This window comes from Taeniopygia guttata, chromosome 7 (genome assembly GCF_048771995.1).
Source record: "Taeniopygia guttata chromosome 7, bTaeGut7.mat, whole genome shotgun sequence".
Lineage (NCBI taxonomy): Eukaryota > Metazoa > Chordata > Aves > Passeriformes > Estrildidae > Taeniopygia > Taeniopygia guttata.
This window is the reverse complement of record NC_133032.1, coordinates 1,542,837-1,564,400: the sequence shown is the minus strand read 5'-3', so window position 1 is coordinate 1,564,400 and position 21,564 is coordinate 1,542,837. Positions and strand designations below refer to the sequence as shown.

The 21,564-nt window shown below is 38.0% G+C and overlaps 1 protein-coding gene across 1 annotated transcript in view; it reads left to right on the top strand.

Moving 5' to 3' along the window:
• Positions 1-5,605: 5,605 nt before the first annotated feature.
• The window catches only part of SPAG16 (sperm associated antigen 16), a 363,638-nt gene continuing 347,679 nt past the window's right edge, over positions 5,606-21,564 (top strand). The window contains exons 1-5 of the mRNA XM_030278464.4: positions 5,606-5,895; positions 8,668-8,714; positions 9,151-9,249; positions 13,757-13,884; positions 18,060-18,197. Coding sequence (XP_030134324.4) covers positions 5,835-5,895; positions 8,668-8,714; positions 9,151-9,249; positions 13,757-13,884; positions 18,060-18,197 — 473 coding nt within the window. The 5' untranslated portion in view covers positions 5,606-5,834. The remainder of the gene's footprint in view (positions 5,896-8,667; positions 8,715-9,150; positions 9,250-13,756; positions 13,885-18,059; positions 18,198-21,564) is intronic.

The window sequence follows — 21,564 nt, the reverse complement described above, 5'->3', positions numbered from 1 at the left end:
GTACATAAATAACCTCCAAAAACAAAGCAAAACTACCAGGAAGCCATCTAAAATGATTCTATCATGTGCTTATTATTAGTATGAGTCTTAAGACTTCCAACAGGAAGATGAATCACCTGGGTAACAAGCAGTGAAGCCCTTGGAAGCATGGTAAAATGAGAAAAAGGACCAGTTTCTGCAAGCTTTTTTGCTGCTTGCCCTTTAGTTCATGTTTTCTGATGTGGTGGTGTCTCAATTCTTGCTTGTCTTGCTAAGTACAGACTAGCAAAAAATAAAGCACTTTGTTTTCTCTGGTCTTTTGTGCTAAGGGTGGTGGCTTTTCCTTTTACTATGGAGTTTTTTTTTTTTCTTAACTTGTAGTAGGAGTGTATTAGCTGCTTTCTGGTCACAGTTGCCTTGAAGAGAACATTAACTAAACTTAATTTCAAAGGGGAGAAGAACATATTAAGCAAAAAGCCTCTAATTATCAGGAATCAATGACCATTAGTCCCTATAAGCTGTAAAAATACTATCAAAACTGGAGTTTAGAGAAAACACTGCTCGCTCCACCCACTAGTAAAATAAAAAGTTGCTATGTGGCAAGTGTCTTGTCTTTTAGCACTATTTATTCTATCTGTGATGCAGAAATTCTCCCAAATTTAGAACAGGCAGAGGCAATGTAATGCTCCTGATAATTTTCAAGGGCAACACCAGCCAGAGGTGTTAGGGCTGTAGTTCTTGGCAAGAGCAGCACCAGTGTGGATGGAATGACTCTTCTATTACACATTACAGTGTACAGACTGGTCTGTATGCATTACCATTCCAGGTCTGCAGTGGGAAACCTGCACCCCTCAGAGCCATGCCCTGGGCTCATGTTGTACTGATGTCTTTGCTGGATTATTGACAAAATGCTCGACTGTCGATTCCCAATTTTTTCTCTAAGTGCAGTCAAAACTTTTCATACTTCTGTTTTCACTTACATTGTTTGTTTTGAAACAGATTATTGTCTCTTTCTTTCCTATGAAAGAGCTGTGTGACACTGAAGCCAGAAATCGGACTGAATTTTAGAAATGTACTTAAGAAAGCAAGGTTTTGTATTTGGTGATTAAGTAGTGTAACTAGTATTTCACCTAATGCTCACTGTGCTTCAATGAAATGCTTAGGAGAACGACCATCAGCAGAACTGCTGATGTGTTGGAAAACAGACATTTTTGGTTTTGTATGATCTCCACTCAAACCCTTTTTAAAGAGATTTAATGTATCCTACATCTAATTTATAGAAATACCTGGAAATTAAACAGAGCCTTATATATTGAATGTTCTTCTTACAGAGTAGAGGCAAAATACATTTAGTCGCTCCAGCTCAACTCTGAATACCAAACCTCTAGCATTTTAGTGTTAGTTTTCCTCTTAAAAAAAAGTAACCAAACAGAAAAAACCTAACACCCCCCCTCTTAAAAAAAAAAAAAAATCATCAGGATTCAGTTTTGGAGGTTTAAATTATTCGAGAATCATATGAGCACCAACACAGGAGCAAGAAAAAAAGCAGGAGTGCCCAGCAGGAGGTAGAGTACAAAGCTGATTGATTTAAGCCGTCGTGGGATCATATTTATGAAAAATCCTACCCTGTTTTTTCAAAGCACTCTATTCTGTTTCAGCAAGGTTACTATGGCTTGCAAATGTGACCTTTATAAAAATGACCTGGCATTACAGGTATTATTACACTGTAGTTACACTGCATTTGGCAATCCTGACATTTGTAGATGAAATTTCTGTTAAAGTAGCAGTCTCTCTTTTTGAGACTGTGTTTGTACTAATCAATTCCTTAACTCTCCTTCCTTTATCAGAAGTACCTTTGGCATATAACATTACAGCAGAAAAAAACCCTCCTGCTTTTCTAAACTTGGGAAAGTGACTGTGCTTCCACAGCATGGCAAATGTGCTGATGCTCCTCAAGAATAGACATTTCACTGGATACAATATTTGTGTCCTTTGGAAACCTGCCTGCATGTCCCTTCCTTCCCTGTAGAAACTTTTATGTGAACTCTGTAAAATAAACACATGCAAAACATAGGGATATATAATTTCCCAATCCCTCTTACCCGCCTGCAATACTCTGTGCCTGTCATGCCTGCAGCTGACAAAACTTTCCTTGTAAGCTTTTTTTTCCGTTTCAGAGTCTGTGTTACAAGTATCCTTGATGTGATTCTTGGGATAAGTCTTAGCCAAATTCTGCATGTTACTCTGTTGTTGTACAAGCAGCTGCCAGATGGCAATACAGAGAAAATACATTTAACGTCAGTCACCTCTCTGGAAGCCAGATGGCACAGCAGAAGCTGGAACAAGATGTTTGCCAACTGATTCTGGCTTCCAGCTGTGGTCCCGTGCTCCGCCATGACCGTGTGGACAATGGCTTCTTGGCTGTCATCGTGAGAGTGCTGTTAGAGCCACGCTTTGTGCTCTTTCAGAAGGCTGAATTGCTGACATTGCCTCGTCCTTTCTCCCCAAAAGCTGCGCTGAAGAACAATTAGAAATGGGTGTGTGAAAGTCAGTGGGGCAGATAATTCTTCATTGGCTGCTTGTCTGCTGCGATGAAGTGCATATACTGAACCTTTTGGATGTGTTCCTACAGGGGAGGGAAAGTCACTGAAAGTAGCTCACTTTTGGTGATTGTTCTGGTTTTTTAATTCCACTTGTCAAAATTGCAGCCAATTTGATTGTTGAATTCAGCAGGAGGGGATATTTTGCTCTAAATGCAAGGAGAGTCTCTCAGTCTTTCAGGTGGTGGTATAAAGGGAAGAGTACCTGGCTTTTAGGGATTGGGAGCAAAGGCAATGCTTCTGGAGCATTCCAGTTTGTCCAATTTTAATAAATGATCTCTTTTAAATCCTCTACCTTGAATGGCCAATTGATCAGGCAGATCTGGTGGAGGTACACACCTCAGTCTTTTCTCTGTGAGAAAAGCAAACAGCCTGTCTAATGAAATGCTCAAGCCATAGCAGATGCTGCTTCCATGTCTTTCTCATGAGAAGTTATGGGATACAGTAACAGCACTGGTTGCTGCCATTTGGGAGATGATAATCATTTATAACCCAGACTGTTATGAGCCCATAAACCGGGGTGAATTGGGTGCTTGAGATTCAGCTTAGCAATAATCAAATACAAAGTATTTATGGCAGGTGGCTCTGAACGAGGTAGAGAGAAACCAGTTGGCTTGTTATTCCTTTTGAAGGAAAATGTCAGTACGATGATGCCATTTATATAGTCACAGTGGGGTGACATAAAGAGTTTAGAAGTTGCCAACCCAACTTGTTTGTGTCCAAACAAAGCTTTAAATCTTTGGGAAATAACAATCTTTGACCAACTGACTTGTATTTAAAAGTAATCAAATAAACTCTATGGGTCCTTTACAATACTGGCAAACGTCCATATATTATGGAATTTGCTTCAACTTTTTTTCATAGCAAGTGCACTGACTATATCTGACTTCTGAAAATGGGAGCCATAGGATGTCCTGAACTAGCTGGTGTCAGAATGGAGAATATAATGTTTAAAAAAGAACCCTGTGGCTATTAAAATCATTTTGGATTTGCTAAAAAAATGGCTCTTTGCTTTTAGTTATGACTTACTTTTAGCAAATTCTCTGTATTACTGGGTATTACAGAATCCCAAAATGGTCTAGGTTGGAAGAGACCTTAAAGCTCATCCAATCCCACCCCTTCCCTGGGCAAGGATGCCTTTCTCTAGACAAGGCTGTACCAAGCCCTGTCCAGTCTGGCCTTGGACAGTTCCGGGGGTGGGGCAACTACAGCTTCTCTAGACAGTGTCAGGGCCTCACCCTCCTCACAGGGAACAATTTATTCCTAATATCTAACCAAGATCTACTCTCTTTTTATGGTTCTATCTTTGCATAGCCTTTCTTACCCTTTGACATTGATCTTTAGTGATTCCTTAAATAAACTGAGAAGACCGAGATCTTTTGTCCACCACTATTAATTGTTTTCTAATCATAATCTTCCCTGAAGCACTTTCTGAGCCCTTTTTAAGCTTTCATCACTCTTCTCTGTTGTGGATACCACACATTTCCATGTTTTAGTAAGACAGAGATGTCCCGTGTATAATTTGTAGGGAGAAGTTAGGCCTGCAGAGAGAAGTCAGGCATGGGTATTGCTTAGCATTTTGTTTGTTCAACTCTTTGTGTAAAGGCTAACAGCAAATGTTGCTGAGAGAATTGAGTGGTATTAACTTAGATTAATCAGCTGTGCTGCCTGTATTACATAAAGTTATACTTACCCTGTGATTTGGGGTGGAATTAGAAACTTCCCTAAAAGAATGGTGCCTTCAGTTGTAGCCATGCCAACTTTCGCAGTGTTATCAGCTTTTCACTCTGCAGTTTAGGAGTACTGACTGGTGGACGTTGTGCTTCGTGATGCCACTTCTGCTTATTCTTTTTTTGAGATGCTCTGCTGGAGATCAGGATGCCTCTGGTGGGTTGGATATGATGAAAGAATATTGTGCTGGTGACATCAGTTTAATCTGAAGGAGTGGAAAACCCCAACTATCAAAGATCAAGAAAGGTATGTCAGCATTTGCCCTCTACCTCTTGAAACCAGCTGAGTTCAAGCTCTGACATGTATTAAACTCAACAGCAGTGTATGAGAGAATTTGAGGGACTACAACAGTTTTTGTCATCTTTGCAGCATTGTGACAATCTTGTGCCAAAACACTGTCCTTTTATTACAATTTGGAGACTTTGGAAGTGCCAAAGCACTTGTCATTTCTCAAGAATATGTCTGCCATGGGAGAGGAATGACAATCCTGTGTGACAATCTCTGCATAGTGCAGAAACAACAGTTTCACAGGCTCTTGCAAGATTGTATCTTTCCAGGCTAAAGTTTTAACTGAATTATGTAATTCAGTTTCCTCCATTTATATCTGCTCTGATCTTCAGACTATATGTCAATATGTCAATGCTTACCGTTTGTTTGTTTGTATTTTTTTTTTTTTGTTAACCCTGCAAGGAAAACTGGTGCCTCTCCTTTCAACCCAAACATTAGCAATTTTTTGCAATTTCTGCAATTACTTCCCCCCCCCCCCCGCCAAGATACTTTGGGCACTTATTTCCATTACTTGACAGCAATTCAAACACTGATTCTGAGCTCCTGTTGCATGTAAAGCCCCTTAACTCAATGGAAATTTAGTAGTGGTACCTCTAAGTTTACCTTAAAATAAGAAAAAGCAACAGATGTTGTTCTGTCGAATCCTGCAACTTTTTTTCAAACTTCTGGGAGCCGTGACGTGTGATCTCCACAAATATATGCTGGTCTCCCAAACTTTTTCCTGGGAAAGCTCCTGCTTTTAAACGTGAATATAGAATCACAGGAGAGTTTGGGTTCTGAAGGGACTTAAGCAATCCCTTGGATTCTTAAGATCCCTTGGAGTTTGGGTTCTGAAGGGACTTAAGCAATCGGTCCCAGAGGACTCAGCTCAGCTTCCAGCTGCAAAAATGTTCCATCTGCAGAAGATATTAGTCCTCTCTTATGAGTTTGCAGCGGTTTCCTCGCTGGTTTCCTGCTGTTTTTCCTTCCCCGTGAGGAAGGGCGGTGTGGTGGTGCCCGCCCTGAGGGGCCGCCCTGGAAGCCTCGGGAGACTCCTCACCCGCCCTTATACACCCCGCTCCTCACAGCGCCGTCCCAAAGGCGCCAGGAGCTTCGCCCGCAGTTACAAGCGCTGAGTTACATTAAAGTGAATCGAATTAAACGAAATTCATTTAAATTCAATTAACCCCGGGTCTCTTCCCGCCGCGGCGCGGGCGCCTCTCCTCGCGAGAGGTCGCCCCCGGCAACGCCGCGGCCATGGCGGAGGAGGCGGCGGTCTCTGAGGCGGCCGTCTCTGAGGCGGCCTTCAGCCTCCAGAGTATCCTTCTTCCTCCCCAGCCTTTCCCCCTCCATCTTCGTCCTCCCGCTCCGCTGTGGGTGCCGGTTCCCCGCCTCAGGGCTCCGTCTCCTCAGCGCTTCTCCCGCCTCAGCCGGGTCTTTCTCCTCACCTGCTTGGGGGGGGGCGGTGTCGGGTGGGGCGAGGGCAGCGCTGAGAGTACGGGGGGGAAAGTCAAAAATCCCCCGACTTGTTGGTGCTTTTTGTGGGTTGTTGTTCCTGGAGAGTGAAAAGCGGCTAAAGCCTGTCCAGAGAGGGGGTAGCGGAGATGGGGAAGGGGCTGGAGCACCAGGAGGGGCTGAGGGAGCTGGGAAGGGGCTCAGCCTGGAGAAAAGGAGGCTCAGGGGGGCCCTTGTGGCTCTGCACAGCTCCTGACAGGAGGGGACAGCCGGGGGGTCGGGATCTGCTCCAGGGAACAGGGACAGGAGGAGTGGGAACGGCCTCAGGCTGTGCCAGGGATGTTTAGGTACCAGGAAAAATTTCTTCCTTTAACGGGTGGCCAGGCATTGGAGCGGGCTGCCCAGGGCAGCGCTGGCCACAGCATCCCTGGAAGTGTTAAACAGCCCTGTGTTTAACGGCACTTGAGGACATGGTTTAGCTGTGAATGTGGACGTGGTGCTGTGTTAACACTTCGGTCTTAGAGGTCTTTTTCAGGTTAAGCAGTTCTATGAGTACGTGGGGTTTTGGCCCTGCAGAGGCAGTGGGTTCTCGCTCACTGTAAGGTGGTGTTTACTTTCCTGGCTGAAGGTCGGGGTTCCTGAATACCCCTTGGAAAAGTGAGGGAATTGAATCCTCCAGTGCTGAGGGGCAGCCTGAGCAGGAGTTAAAATCCCGGCATGAAAAGCTCTTGTCACCTTCCCTGTGTTGCACTAAATGCAAAATACCTATGGAGGAGGGACAAGGTTTGTTATTAAGATTCCCAGTCCCAATGTGCTGCTGGAAAATGTGCATCTTTAATTTCCTACTGCAGAATAACTGCTGGAATATTCATGGTTTTTGGTTTGCACTGAGTATGGCTGAGTATGAGGGTTGTGATACTTAACCTAGATGTAACTTTGCTGTGGCTTTTAGAGCAAAAAACTACACCAATTCTTTCCACATTATAGTTGTAGCAAATTATGTTGGAAGTTTATGACTTTTAAATGTGTAATTTTTTGGTCACATGTCCCAAATTCTGCTTTTGTCACTAGGCCAGATGAGCTGCACCTGTTCTCTTTTCTAGCTGTGAGCTGCAAATCAAGAGGCTCTAATGCTTTTAGAGGCTAAACATAATCATACTTTAGACTCTATTGTACCTTAATTTTTCCTGCCTTGCTAGAATTAAGTTGTAAGCCAATATAAAGCCAATTTTAAAAAGTGGAAGAGGGTCCTTTTGCAGCTCATGCCTCAATTTCTACCTTAGTGAATCTGCACAGCTGTTTTCAGTGTGGCGTGCTTAAAAAAGTACTGCTTCAGCAGATTTAACACTGTGGAGAAATACAGTAGTTTTTAAAAATAATTTCTCTGTTTTGTAGTGCACCTAGCTATGATTTTTTTGGAAGGAATAAAAAATGGAGGAGAACCCCAGGACTTTTAAGTAATATTTTAGTGTGGGCAAATTGTTTGCAGTGACACATTAGTTTAGACTATAGTGGATCACAAGGACAGTCAGGTCAATAGAAAATTGAGGGAAAAAAAATCCAGAATTTTTGAAAATTTATTATTTATCAGGGGGTTATGGTGTTCAGCTGTTAACCTTCCAGGTGGATACAATTTATCTCAGTTTTTCTGGTGCTGTATGCTGCGGTCTTGAATGGAGATGATACTTTTACCTTTGTTTTGTGCTTTTACATATACTGTACTGTGAAAACTGGCAGAAGGCCTGTTTTTAGGTGAATGATTCAGATTTGGGCGACATGGTGCAAAGCTGGAAAATCATGTTGGTTTTTTTTCTTGTTTTCTGTGTTTGAAGTACTGAATTGCCAGCTCTTCTTTTCTTTGGAAGTTAATTCCTGGTTTATTTACATGGGTCACTTGTAGGCTAACTGATTTCCTAGGGAAGCTGTCAACAGCATCTGATAAAAACCTTTCATTATTCTTTCATGGGAAGTGAGTCTAGTGGATGACAATATGTTTATTTGGCTTTTATTTTAGACTATTTGTAGTTATGTTTAATTAAAAATTTGACTCTAAAGCGTTTCAAGGAGCTGTAGATAATTTCCAAATTAATTTTTGAGTTTTGAAAGTTCCTCATATTTTTATTGTAACTGTCTTGTGATTATTAAAGCATTTGTATCAGCTCTTTTAAGTGGCCCTGTGGTGTTCAGGGTTTGACCTCAGGTGCTGCTGTTTGAACTCACACATCTGAATTTGCTAAAAATGGTCTTTTCTGAGAGCATGAAGCTAGTTCTGCTCACAAGGCTGTGGAAATTCTAGTTCAAAAAGTCCCCTCTCAAAACTGATGATTGGCTGAGAGCACAATTGAGCTGCTTTTGTATTTTGGAATAGCGCTTGGCTTCTGAGATCTGATGAGTCAATTTGTAATGGTGTTCAAACCTGCTGTAAAAAGTTAAACCTAAATTCTGTCTCTGTGCATGGAACTGGGCTTGCTCACCTTGAGGCTGAAGGAAACCTTGAAAGTTGAAAGTGTTGTGTTCAGAAGAACAAGGGTGTGGGTTATGATAGCAGATTTATAGATGGTTATTTTATGATATTTTTTTCTAAGTTGGAACTCCTCACATGCACCAGCAGCTCCAGACTTAACTAAACCTGCAGACATTACCATAACAGATGACTCCAAAGATGATTATCAGTATGAAGAGGTAACTTACTAGGTTGATAATCTTCTGATATATTTTGGTAGATTGTTCATATTTCATTCTTTTTACTTCATCAATCATATAGACATCCTGGGGGCAATTACGCAAATCTCCTTTTATAAAGTGATGAAAGAGGGCATATCTATTTTTCAAAAGAAGATTCAGTGTTAGTTGAATTGTTGTGTATTACCTTTATTTGAACAATAAATACTTTTTTAAAGGTATATGAAGTTCTATTTAGATAAAACATTTCTTTAGATATTTCAGCTTATTTATAAAAAATATTTCAGTAATAGGATTTTTATTTACATATGGCAAAATGGTATTTTAATGAGGAGGGGATTACTTTCAGCAGTTGTAATGGGAGTGGGAACAGTTTTAGTGTGAAAGAAAAGTGTATAAAATGTGTTGATTCCATACTTTATGTAATTTCATTTAGGTTTCAGCAGATGATGAGTTCAGTCTTCCTGAAGATGATGAGGATCTGTCCAAAGCTTTGCAGAGTATTCACGACCAGGCTGAAGATGCCCAAATTATAGTAAGAGCTTCCTAAACAATCTAAGAGTCTCTAATTCAGTTGACATTAGTGGCTTGAAATTTACACACGATAATTTATACTAATTATGAAATATTTATGTGGGAAAGATTGTCTCTTATTTCTTACAAGCTTATAGGAGTAAACATGTGCCATAGTGGAAAAGACAGCTTATATTTCCTGGGTTTCATCTTCCTTTAATTTGTGTTAATTTTGTGTTCCGTAAACTACCTGACATTTCAAATACATGTAGCCAAATCTTTAGCTAGATTATTTAAAATACATTAATATTATTGTAATGCATCAGTGTTTTAGAGTTTGTTCTTTATCTGAGCAGATTAAATGAGAATGTGATTCCTGGCACAGGAAAAAAACTGCATCTGCTTAACACTCACAAAAGGTTGCACTTGAATACTTTGCTAAAAGAGATTGTTCATATATTGAAAATAAAGAATGGGCTGTTACACTGTGTTGAATCAAAATATTAATGAAATTATAAAATATTCCACACCATTAGTGTTGACATTCCTTACATTTACAGTTTGATTACAAAGCAGTTGTGTAATAGTTCAGTTACACAGTGGGATTGTTGTATTGCATTTTTCAAAACACGGTTTACCTTAATTTACTTGCTGTTAACAATCTAATGGAAAAGTGGTTTTCCCTGCTGTGTTTCCAATATCACCACTATCTTGTAGCTCCATCTGAGGGGTACAGTCATAGTCTTTGTTTTGCAAAAGTAAATCATTAATAGTGAAAAGATGAAATTAGGTGAATGATACTTAAAATAGAGGGAAAATGTGTGTTTTCTTTTGCACTTGTGCTTATCAACAGATCAGTTTTGTACTTTACATCAAACTCTGAGTGGAAACAGACAGTAAGAGAGTTTTCTGTGTATTAAAACTGAACATGCCTGAAAATTAAGGGAAAGATTGCAGAAGTGTTTGAGATGGCAAATGCTTAATGCTAAGGAAGTAGCGGAAATTCTTCATGTTCCTTAGAGATAGCTGAGGTTATGATTGTTTTACTGTGTGAGTTGATGTTACTATAGGAAGTGAAAAAAGAGAATATTTTTAACCTATTGATCTTTTGACAGTGCTGTATTTAAATAATCTTTTACTTCTTCATTGATTTGTTGAACTTGGAGTGGTAGGAGCAGTATGCTAATGTCTATCCCAGTTAATCAAACGGAACAAACTGTTACTTTTCTTTAAAAAGCAGAAAATTTGTGCTTAAACTGAAATTCTCTTTGATTTTAAGCTTATGCTAAGAGTTGTCTGCCTTCTTCTTGCTTGATTTTTTATTTGGAGGCTTCATTTTTTCCATAATTTTGAAACTGAAGTGATGTTTCAGCCTTTGGACAGAAAGGCACAAGTAGAAAAAGGTTCTAATACACTTGCTAGTTCCCTGACAGCTTTCATAATGATTTACTGTACATTTTGTGAGGCTCACTGACTCGAGGGTTTGATATTAATTCCCTGGAAAAACCAAGTGCTTCTGGTGACCCAAGTGAGAAGCACTTTTCCTGTGAATTAATATTGAGTCAACATCCCAACTCTGAATTAGGAAGCAAAGTAGAAGGCTGTCTTCTTCTCATGATAAATAATTGGCCTGGGTTTTTTTTTTAATAACTTGTAATCTTGGCTAAAATAAATTATGTAATAACCATAACCTGGATGATAATTTTAAGTTATTGTATTTGCTGCTCAACTTGTTTTTTACTTGTCTATGTAATCCCATATTGAAGTGCAATGCTAGGTGCACAGATCAGTGATCATCAAAAAATATTAAAAACTGGGTATTTTCCAATTGCAGATACTAAAATTATCCAGAGTTTCTGAGCTGAGTAACATCATTTGTCGTTAAAAACATCTCTACATCTTTTTTTCTTTTTTTTCTTTTTGAGACATTTTTAAGTAATAGAAGTTATTTTTCAACACAAGCAAGAAATCTTCTGCATATAGAAGAAAATATCCAGCTGATAGGGACTGTAGGGAAAGGATGTAAAACTTCTGAAAAGCCACACAGAGATGAAAGCTGGCTGAAAAACTTTCTTCAGTAGTTACAGCTGTTAGAATTTCATTCCAAGTTTCTTGTGCTGTTAATATCTACAATGATAATGAGAAGTAACATTGACATTTATTAATGTTGTAATTTATGTCTGCTTGATTTTCAGTTTGTTTGAACATGTTAAAATCCTTGAATTCCCTTTTTATATTCTTCTTAAATTTAGTAAGTTTTTTGAGAACAACTTACATCTCATTTTGAGAACAGCTCTTTTCCAGAGAAATTATAAATTTATTTGGTGTTTGTATTTCTTCAGTGGACAGAAATTCTTAGAAGTTCTGTGGAAGTTCCTAAAGCTAAGCTTTTAGAAATTAAGTTATTTTAGTGGCCATATTTACAATCTTCACACCCACAATTTTTGGAATATTTTAATTAACACAAAGAAATACTTAACAAAGCGAATATTTAATTTATTTTGACTCTATGGTCAGGCTCTTCTAATAAGATGGTTTTGTCCATACAGTTGCTTTAAGATGTCTGCTTACATCATGTTAATTGATTGTATTGTCCTCATTTCCAAACAAGCAAATATAAACAACAAAATCTTGCTTTGCTCTTCTGTTGGTAGTCAGAAACTGAAGCAAGTGGTTGGCTTAATATCACTCCCAAAGTCTGGGAAAGAGCTGGGAATTCAGTTGTGGTTTCCTGAGGCCCCGTTGTGATCCTGTGCCTGTTAGACTGAATTAATTTCTCCCTGTATTGTTCCCTGCTCAAGCTTTGGTTCCTGAAATGGTGCTGGGATCTCACTAATAAATTCTCTTCTGCACAGATGAAATGAATTCCTATCAGATCTCCATTTGTTACGGGAATCAAACTGTGTCACTTCTTCCAAAGCCTGGCTTTATACATGTGTTTGGAAAACTACAAGCAACAATATTAGACATTTGCCTCACTTGGAGTAAAGAAAGAAGCAAGTCAAGGGATGCAGCTGCATGTCTGCCCATGTACTCTTTGGTTCTTGTATTACCACAATTAGAAAATAGATCTGCCTGATGTACTGGAGCTCTAGTGATGAAAATATACTAAATATTACATTGCACTTGGCATATTGTAATAGTCATAAGGCAGTGTTACATGGCCTACATCTGACATGTACAATCTTTTCTGGTTATATTAGATAGGTTGGTTGGATTGAAGACAACATTTTCTGTGTTATACAAAATGGCCAGGGGATTTTTCCAGTGTTTTTATTTTATCAAGAGACATGCCTTTATCTCCAGGTAATTTATGCACTCACGGTGAGAAAGCTGCCACTGAGGGCATGAATAAGCTATAAATGAATGGAGTTATCAGAAATCCCTGGCCTTACAGATTCTTTTATAAATGGTGGAGGAAATGATTTGCAGTCATGGCCTTTAGCATCTCTGGATAAATCTCTCAGTGGGGTTTTCTCATTTTGGTGGTATTTTTTATAATCTCTCACCAAGATGCATGTTCAGTGCAGTAGCTTGTCATGCATTGTTGAGCAGGTCCATTTTGGCACTGTGACCACATGGAGTTCCCAAAAGTCAGGACCCTCATATTTAGGTATGTCAAGTCACTGCAATCCATTTGATACGAGTGAAATAAGGCCACCTCTTTGGCTCTCATCTCGTTGTCTTTAAATGCTTTTTGTGGGGGAGTAGTCTCAGTCTGGGAGGTATTTTCCTTATTTTCCATACCTCCTTACGTGTTGAATTCTCTCTGGGAGAGAAACACTAAGCTGTGTGCTGAGTGGGGTTGGATGAAGGGAAGAGATTTGCATCACATCAGAAAGCTGTGAAAGGTTGTTTTTTTTTTTTTTTTTTTAAATTTTTCTCTGTAGTAGGACTGCTCTGTTCTGTGTTGATTCTGCTTTTGGCAGTGTGCTTGCCCCATGAGCTGACCCTCTCTGCAGAGCTGTCTGTCTGGGTGTCACTGGGGGAGCTGCACATGAAGCCCTGGTGCACCATCTGCCTTCTGCTAACACTTGTAGCAGTGCTGTCTGGCAGCTTCTTCAGTGCATGTTGAAAGGAAAGGGATGCTTGATCTTTGTGAGAATTATTCCTAAGGGATCAGGGGATGGAGAGGAGGTTCTGTCTGTCCCTCCATTGCATGCGCTATTACAAGAAGCATACAAGCCATTTTACTGGTACCTTGGACAGCTACATTGTTCGTTAGATAAGGACTGATTTTTACTCTGGGCAGTGACAAAAGATCATCCATCAGTTTTAATACTTTCAAGGCTCTGCCACATGATGTCAGGTTTAGAATACCTGCTTAAATAAGGGAGGGGTTGAGTTACTTCTTTATAACCTTTCACAAACTTTGCCATTACAAGGATCACTGATTACAATTTTGTTCTGTAAAGACAAGGGGGACATTCGGCTGTACTCCAGTAAATCTGTGACTTTAGATGACTTCAGAAATAGAAAGTATGATCATGACACTTCTAAGTTTAACAGTTATCAAAATTTAATTTCAGGATTTTCTGTCGGTTCTGACTTCTGAGAAATCGGTGTCAGACATACCTCAAGCGATGGATGACTTCTTCTGCAATTTCCTGGTCAGATTGGGCATGCATAGAACCCTTGACTGCTTCCAGACTGAGTGGTAAAATAATTTAAGTCATTGTGTTGTATTGGGAATTAGATGGTCAGGATTCAAATATTTTTGCTATTTCAGGATGTTTTTTCAGAAAAATCTCCCGAGTACAAGTCATTCTTAAATATGTAGTGTTTTAACAAACAAATGTATTCCTGGTAAGAATGAAGAATGCTGGTTTAAGTAGAATAATCATGATATTTATTAATTAATTGGTAATTTTTGGTACAGCAGTTAACAAATATGAGTGTTTTTTGCTTTTTAAGATTTAGTTTATACAGTAATCAGAAGAATAGTAAACTCTTGAGCTGTTGCTATTTTCTTTTTCCAAGTTTTTGTAGGTTGCAGGCATTTTGGCCATACTTTATGCAGAAGTTTAAAGGTGTGACTTTGTTTAAATACACCACTCTCTTCATACATCCTGCAGGATGTATACTTTTTTTTAGTGTTGATTAAAAATTACCTGTTTGGTATGCTGCAAAGCTTTGGATGAGAGCTGAACAGCTTTGGACAAAATATGACACTTGTCATAAAGTTTGTTGAAATACATGAAGTTACAGATTTTCTTTGAAACAGTTGGAGAAATTCTGGAAAGTGGAAACACCTCTCTTTGATTAACCTTGTTCTCAGTTTCAAACATGAGAAGTTCGGAGGGGTTTTTTTGGTAAAGTCTCTTGAAATTGTGTAATTTGAAAACTAGAAAAGGTTAGAAATATCTTATTTTTTCATACAAAAGCATTAAAGCTTTTAGATTGTCTTAGAAATATTCTCTGGTGTGGAATCTGTGCTCTGGGATTTGCAAGGCTCTGGTCTTAGTCATCAATCAGGCGTTGCCTTTGGAATTAATAATGATCTGCTTTTTAATAGCATAACGATAGACTTACATGATTCTTTGGAGAAGGAGCATGATCCTTCTGTATTCTTTCTCAACAAAAGTACTGATACGAGTAGCTGATATTAAGTTTGAAGTCTAATAGTTTTTATGTTAAAAGATAATTAATCCTAGACAGATACAAATAGTGACCTTTCTATGAAGCTTGCAGCTTTCTTTGAAACACTTAAGAGTCTGAATTTATATCAATGGCAAAATTCAAATTGCTTTTTAACAGAAAGTGCAGGATTTAACAGGCCTTATCTTGTAAATTCTTAGCTGTACTATATTTTTTCTCTAGAAGTAATACTTTTAATTTCAGTAGCTTTACAAATGAGCTCAGCATGTCAGTATCTAATCTTACTGTATAGAGACTTTCTGCATTAATACCTTATTTCAAAATGTTTCATGTTGGTTTGAAATGGATAATTTACAATATTAATGAAAGTGAGAGCAGATTAGTGTACTCGGGTTCCTCATTATGTATTGGGACGACACTCTTGCTCTCATGCTGTGGCGATCAAGTACTAATGGAATTTAAAATGAGAAATTAATTAACGTAGAGAAAATTTATCAAAAGGCTGGCTTTGAAATTATTGTCTGTCTGAGATCTAAAGGTCACTTAAATTGGACCAAATTGTCCGTGTTTATTCTGGAGTTTGCGAAAATACTGTTACTCTATCCACCTGTATAAAATGCAGTGAATTGATCATGGTTTATTTTATGCCAAAACACTTATTTTTCAATGAAGTAATTAATAATTTTATAACAGTTGTAGTGATTTTTTTCTTTATTTATGTAGGCTGTTTTGCACATAAACTTTTTGTTCCCATTATATTTTACAGAAATTTACAGTTAAATTATTTTTGAATATCTGATTTTCCATTAAATTTTCCATTCATTTGTTATACAAGACTTGATAGCACTTCTCGTGTTTATTGAAGATACTGGATTGACAGCTTTTAAGTATGAAATTCAGAGGCTGATTAGCTGTGAATTCCTGCATCTGCCAGTCTCTCCCTCCTAATTCCCAGAGCCCAGGTCATCCTGAGCTATCAGTTTATTGCAGAGCCTCTGTGCAACTTGATTCCTTTGAAATCCAGTTTCCAGGAGTTATAATGTAAAGTATATAGTAATAATGTATTATTTTCAGTCAGTCTGCACTGAGCTTTGATGACAAAATCATAGTTAATAGTCTGTTCATCAGGTTTCTAGATTCTTGGTAAATTTTTAATAGTGATTTAAGAGTTATAACTCAGTAGTTCTGAAAAGCTTAGTAAAATACCTGTGTGTGCATGGAACCAATTGAATTTCCATGTGTAATGAAAGGAGTGAGAAGAGCAGCTGTTTGGCAGTCGGCTCAGTATGGAGGAGGTCATTGAGAGTTACAGGACCAGGCTGATGAAAGATAATGAGATTTCTCAGTGCTATTTGTTGTGTGGTTTTCCATTTCTGCTACATGCACAAAAAAATTCAGTACTCTGTTCTTACACAAGGGTGGAGTGATTTTTTTGGTATTAATTTTGTTTAATGAAAATTGTATTTCAGAATTTTTAGCTCTGCTGGAGCTGAGGTTCATCAATTATCCATGTTTGATGAGTCTTCGTGCAGATACTTGGTAGTTTTCATGAAGTGTGGTTAGGGCATTCAGTGGAGAAATACTTCCAGCAAGTGAAGGAGTACCTAGAATTGTGATTTTGTGCCATGAGGCTGCCCTTATTTGCAATATTTCTGATAGGAATTTTACCTGTGCATCTTTTCTGATAAGAATTGCACCTGTGCATCTGTTGCTATTTGGAGGAAAGAAAAAAACCCCAAGCTTCTTTCTTAGTGTCAAAGCCTGTTCCTACAGTAATTTACTTAAGAAAATGAAGTGATGATAGAATGAATTTTACTGTGGGCATATTGAGATGATATTTTCAAAAACCTTTCATCTATTGGTGGTGAATGTGACAGCTCAATTCAGAGGGATGAGCATTCCTAGGAGCATCCTCAGAATGCAAATACGTAGCTGACTGTAGGAAGTCATTTGGACAGAGATACTAACATTCACCTCAAGTTTTTTGGAGGATGTTAAGTAAAGGTTGCTTTTTTTGTAGAAATGCTTTTTGTTTCAGCAGCATGATTATTGATGAATTATATTGGTGATTACTGCCTTTATATTTCAGATCTGCTGCTTATATCCAGTGTAAGAGATAGTGTTTAGTATGATTTTTATTTCTATTTACTTCTTTTCATATTTCCTTATTACTTGGAAACAAAAAAAAAATAAGCACAGATTCAATATATTTTTCACCTGAAAAGGCAAACAATGTTCATGTTGCTTCTAGTGAGCTCCCACCCAGAACATCTTCTCAGCAGGGAAGGTGCTTGTGAGGTTATGGTGTTTATCTGATTTAAGTTAGTTACAGCTCCATGCAGCCTCTGGTGAGCTGATGTTGTGGCTGAGGTCTCACTCTTCTGTCTGTACTGTATTCTTAGGTTTTACTGACTTATCACCAAAAGATGGATAGTCCTAAAATAGGATACTGATTGAGTAGATGTTATTGCTAGAGCTGTAGATATTCCTGGGGTGCCACCCAGCATTCCAGGCTGCTTCAGATAGTTTTACTTGTTAAAATCTAACTCAGTCTTCAGCCTTTTGCATCATGGAATCAAGTGTTCTCAGGGCCTGGTAAAATAGATAAATATTGGTAAATATAATTAAATAAGAAGAGGGAAAATAAACAGGAAGGAATAAAGACATTTCCCTAGATGAGCTCTGTGTTCCATGTTGAAGATGGCTCAGAATCATTCATCCTTGTTATCTGCAGCTTGAGCCCTAAAAAAAAAAACAAAAACAAAAAACCACCAAAAAATCCCCACCAAAAAAACCACCCGAAAACTCACGAAAACAAACAAACAAACCCCAAAAAAACCAAACCTTGATATATTTGAGCATGTGAGATAGAAAGGGCTGTGAGTATATACAAATGCTATTTGAATGAGAATATTTGTTTCTGCCTTTTATTTAAGCTATTTAGGAGAAAGGAATAAAAGAATTGTTTAATGTGAAGTACTGTATTATGTGTCCTGACTGTTATGTGCCATACACATTTTAGAGTGAAAAGCAGTAGAATTTAACATATGGTGGGGTAGTGAAGTTACTGCTGTGAATTCTTAATGATCACAGAAGGTAAATGCTTTAAGATGGTAAATATTGCTGTGATTCTAGTTTAGGTAAATGGTAGCATGAGAAGGAAAACATGAATGAAGTGAGGAAATGGAAACATGCAATAAAATAAGTAAAATAAATCTGTTTCTTTTCTACCAGGTACGAGCTGATAGAGAGAGGTATGTTCACAGTTAATGATGCTGGGCTGGTTCCAGATGTGTACACTCGCAACCAGCAACTCGAGACTGAGAATCTGTGCTTGAAGAAAGATCTGGAAAGCTACAAACAGTCTGTCAAGTATGTTATTTGATTTTATTGAAACTTTTATACATGGTAGTAGATGGCCAGATAAAGTAAACCCAAGTACTTAGTGAAAAATAGTAAGTTCCTGTTTGTTATGCTGGCTACATAGACTTTTACTTCTAGGTGACATTTATAATTAAAGTTCAAGTTTTTCTGAGTTCTGTTAGAAATGTAAATCTTAATTTCTTTTATTTGTATTTACTAGGCCAAAAATAATTTCAGTAATCATAACAAATTGCTACAGAGAATCATGAGACCCTAATAGGTATTTATTTAAAAAAATAAATTGTTATGTGCATTTTGTATTACAGTACCATAAATTACAGCTACCACAAACCTGCAGCGTAGGAAAAAAAATCACTGTACATTTATTCTTAATTTTCCTAATTACAAAAAATCTATCACTCTGGGCCTAGTGGTAATGGTATGTCAGTGTAAATTACCGTCATTGATTATACTGTGTGTACAATGCAGTAGTTTATTCTACAAGTCTGCAGTACTTCAGCCATGAGAGGTAAAATATTTAGCATATAAAATGGAGAGATGTGGTAATGAGCTCTGTCATTTTCTGGGGAATGGTGTGTTTGCACATGTGTGTGTTCATTGACAATGTACTCTGAGGCCTAATGATGCACTCACTACAGATTTGCCAGTGTGCGGTTTCAAAACATGGAACTGTAAAGTTTAATTCCATCTCTTTGATTTTCCTCAGGATTGCTCAAGTTGCTAATTTTCATTTAGGTTGTTCCTTTCTATGAAAAAACCCAAAACTATTCAGATGTTAAAAAACATTGCTGCTGATAATGGTAATTAAATTATTTTCTGATTGTAATGATTTATTACATTTTAAATTAATGAATTAATTAGTCAGAGTCAAGTAGTTTAATAAACAGTGTCAACAATCAAGTTAGTCAGATATGTGTAGTCTAAATATAATGATGCACTGGGGGACAGACCATAGAGAAAACATTTCCTTTTTTAATCTGCAGCTTTTTTGGATAATGAGTACTCAAAGATTGTGTTTCATATGAGTGGTGAAGAGTAAGAAGCGGTCATACAGAGTAAAAGAAGGAAGGACAAAATGTGGCCCTCATGAAATTTATCCTTGACAGTAGTAAAGTCAATGAGCTTAATTTTCTTTCTTCCTCACCATTTTTTCTCTCTTCCTCCCCATCTTCACCCCTTCTATGTAGCAGAACATGCTGTAACAAAATAACCTAAGTGGATTATGACTTGATGAGTGTTTTCCTGAGTTTGTAATCATGTATTGCTACATGATTGTTTAACAATGTAAAGCTCAAACTCATTTCACCATCTCAATGATCTGTTTTTGGTTTTTTTTTTTTTTCCCATAAGAATATCTTGTTACTCCATGGGGTGCCAGAAGAGTTTTTATAGCAGCTGTCTGGTTAAAAGGCTGAAAGATGGCATGATAATGTGCAACCAGGAACAAGCAGGAGAGGGAAAGGAGTGCTGGTATATTGGGTTGCTACAGGCTCCCTGTTGAATAAAATCCCAACACTCAAATTCAATCCACAAACTGAAATTAGGCCCTTCTTTTTCACATTCTGGTGTTTTTTGGAACCTAAAATAGCAACCCTCTGGTGGCAAACACATGGGTCATGTCACTGGTTTGGTGTTGCAGAGAGGGCACCGAGATTCAGGGCAGTTCTGTGTCAGCACGTCTTGTTTACTGGTGTTTCCTGTTACACACTGCAGGTGTTCTGCATGTGCCTTGTGAAAACCCTGCTGAAACCAGATCCCCCCTTGGTCCACTTGCAGGGAGAGCTTTATTTCTATAGTCTGTCAGCTATTACTAGAATGCAGGATGGGCAGGTGTAAAACTTGGTCTGTGCAAACAGTACTCTGTCACTACTTCACTTTTCAGCCTTTTCATTTCAAATAGCTTTCAAAGATCTCACTGATACTAATGGTAAAAGTTCAGTATTTGTGACATTCATTTCATACACATTGTTTTGAATAATCTATGAATGAAACCAGTACTGTCTTCTGAAATAATTGAAATGTGTGAAATTGAGCATTTTTGCTGTACATACCATGGGCTACAGTGTTCTTTTATACCTTTTGGATAAACACTGGTCATAATACTCTATACTAAATCCATTTAGTCTAGTGACTGTTAACAGCATCTTTTCTTGTTCATACATTCAGTTATTCGAGTCACTGCCTTTGGTGTGGTAAAGGAAATATTCCAGCAGGAGCCAAAATTACCTGGAGGACAATGTGGTTTTTCAAGTTTTCAGAGAGAATGACTCAGAAAGCAGAATGCCTGAGAGCAGGGGAGAAATGCTCATTTGACTGGTTAGAAACCAAGGATTTGTGAGCAAGGAAAGTCCTGCATTTTGCTCCGTAGATTACTCAGAAAACACTGATTGAGAGCTACAGTGCTGTGAAATGTATTTGAGGAAAGCTTTTAATTACATTTGGTATTTCTGAGCTTGGTACTCTTGACAGCCATCTTGCAGAAAATGTTATTTGGGACTTAGGCAGTATGGGGGCCCAGGATAAATGACTGTAAACCAATTACCTCCTGCTTTAATGTTGTTTAGCAATTGGTGGAAGACATTTAGTGTCTAGAATTTAACTTTAATTGTATTTTGGGTATTTTAATACAGTATTTACATGATTGCTTGCAAGCAGGGGGGCAAATTGAGTAGATTGCAGGCTGTTGGTTAGATTTCACTGTGGTGTTTCATTATTTAAAGAGAAAATTACAGTTAGCTTCATTTCCTCTGTATCATGAGCATGTATTTTTTATAGCTTGTGCAATGTCTGAAGGCATCTTGATGTCTCTGCATACATTAAAAGAAATAAATATCAGCATAATCCCTTTACTCCAAAACTACATATAGTTTTACCTTAAGGTTTAGATAGACTTCTAATCTTTATTTTAAAATGATTTCTAAAAATGACCATTGTGTGGTGACAGAAAGCAAAACTAATTTTACATTGGTTTGCCTTGTGACACTAGTTGAAGGGTACCTCAAATATGCTCCCTTTCTTTTATCTTGAGCCCCAGTTGATTGCTAAAGGGTGTTACCTGCTGAATGTTTCCCTAATGGAAGCATGGGCTTTCCTCCCAATATGAAGAAAAATTTTGTAAATAACACTGAAAATTGTTAACTGTTAAGCGGGACTAGTTAATTCTAATTAATCATCTTCAGTGATGCCTGGTCACTTAATATTCTGGTAACATTTTTCTGAACTGATAATAGATTGCATTTTCATAGCCATGTTAAACTCTGCCTATCTGATGATATGAAATCTTTTGAATACCAGATGTTTTTGTTTTCCTATGGCCAGACCCTATCTGTTGCCTGTTTATTTAAATATATGCAGT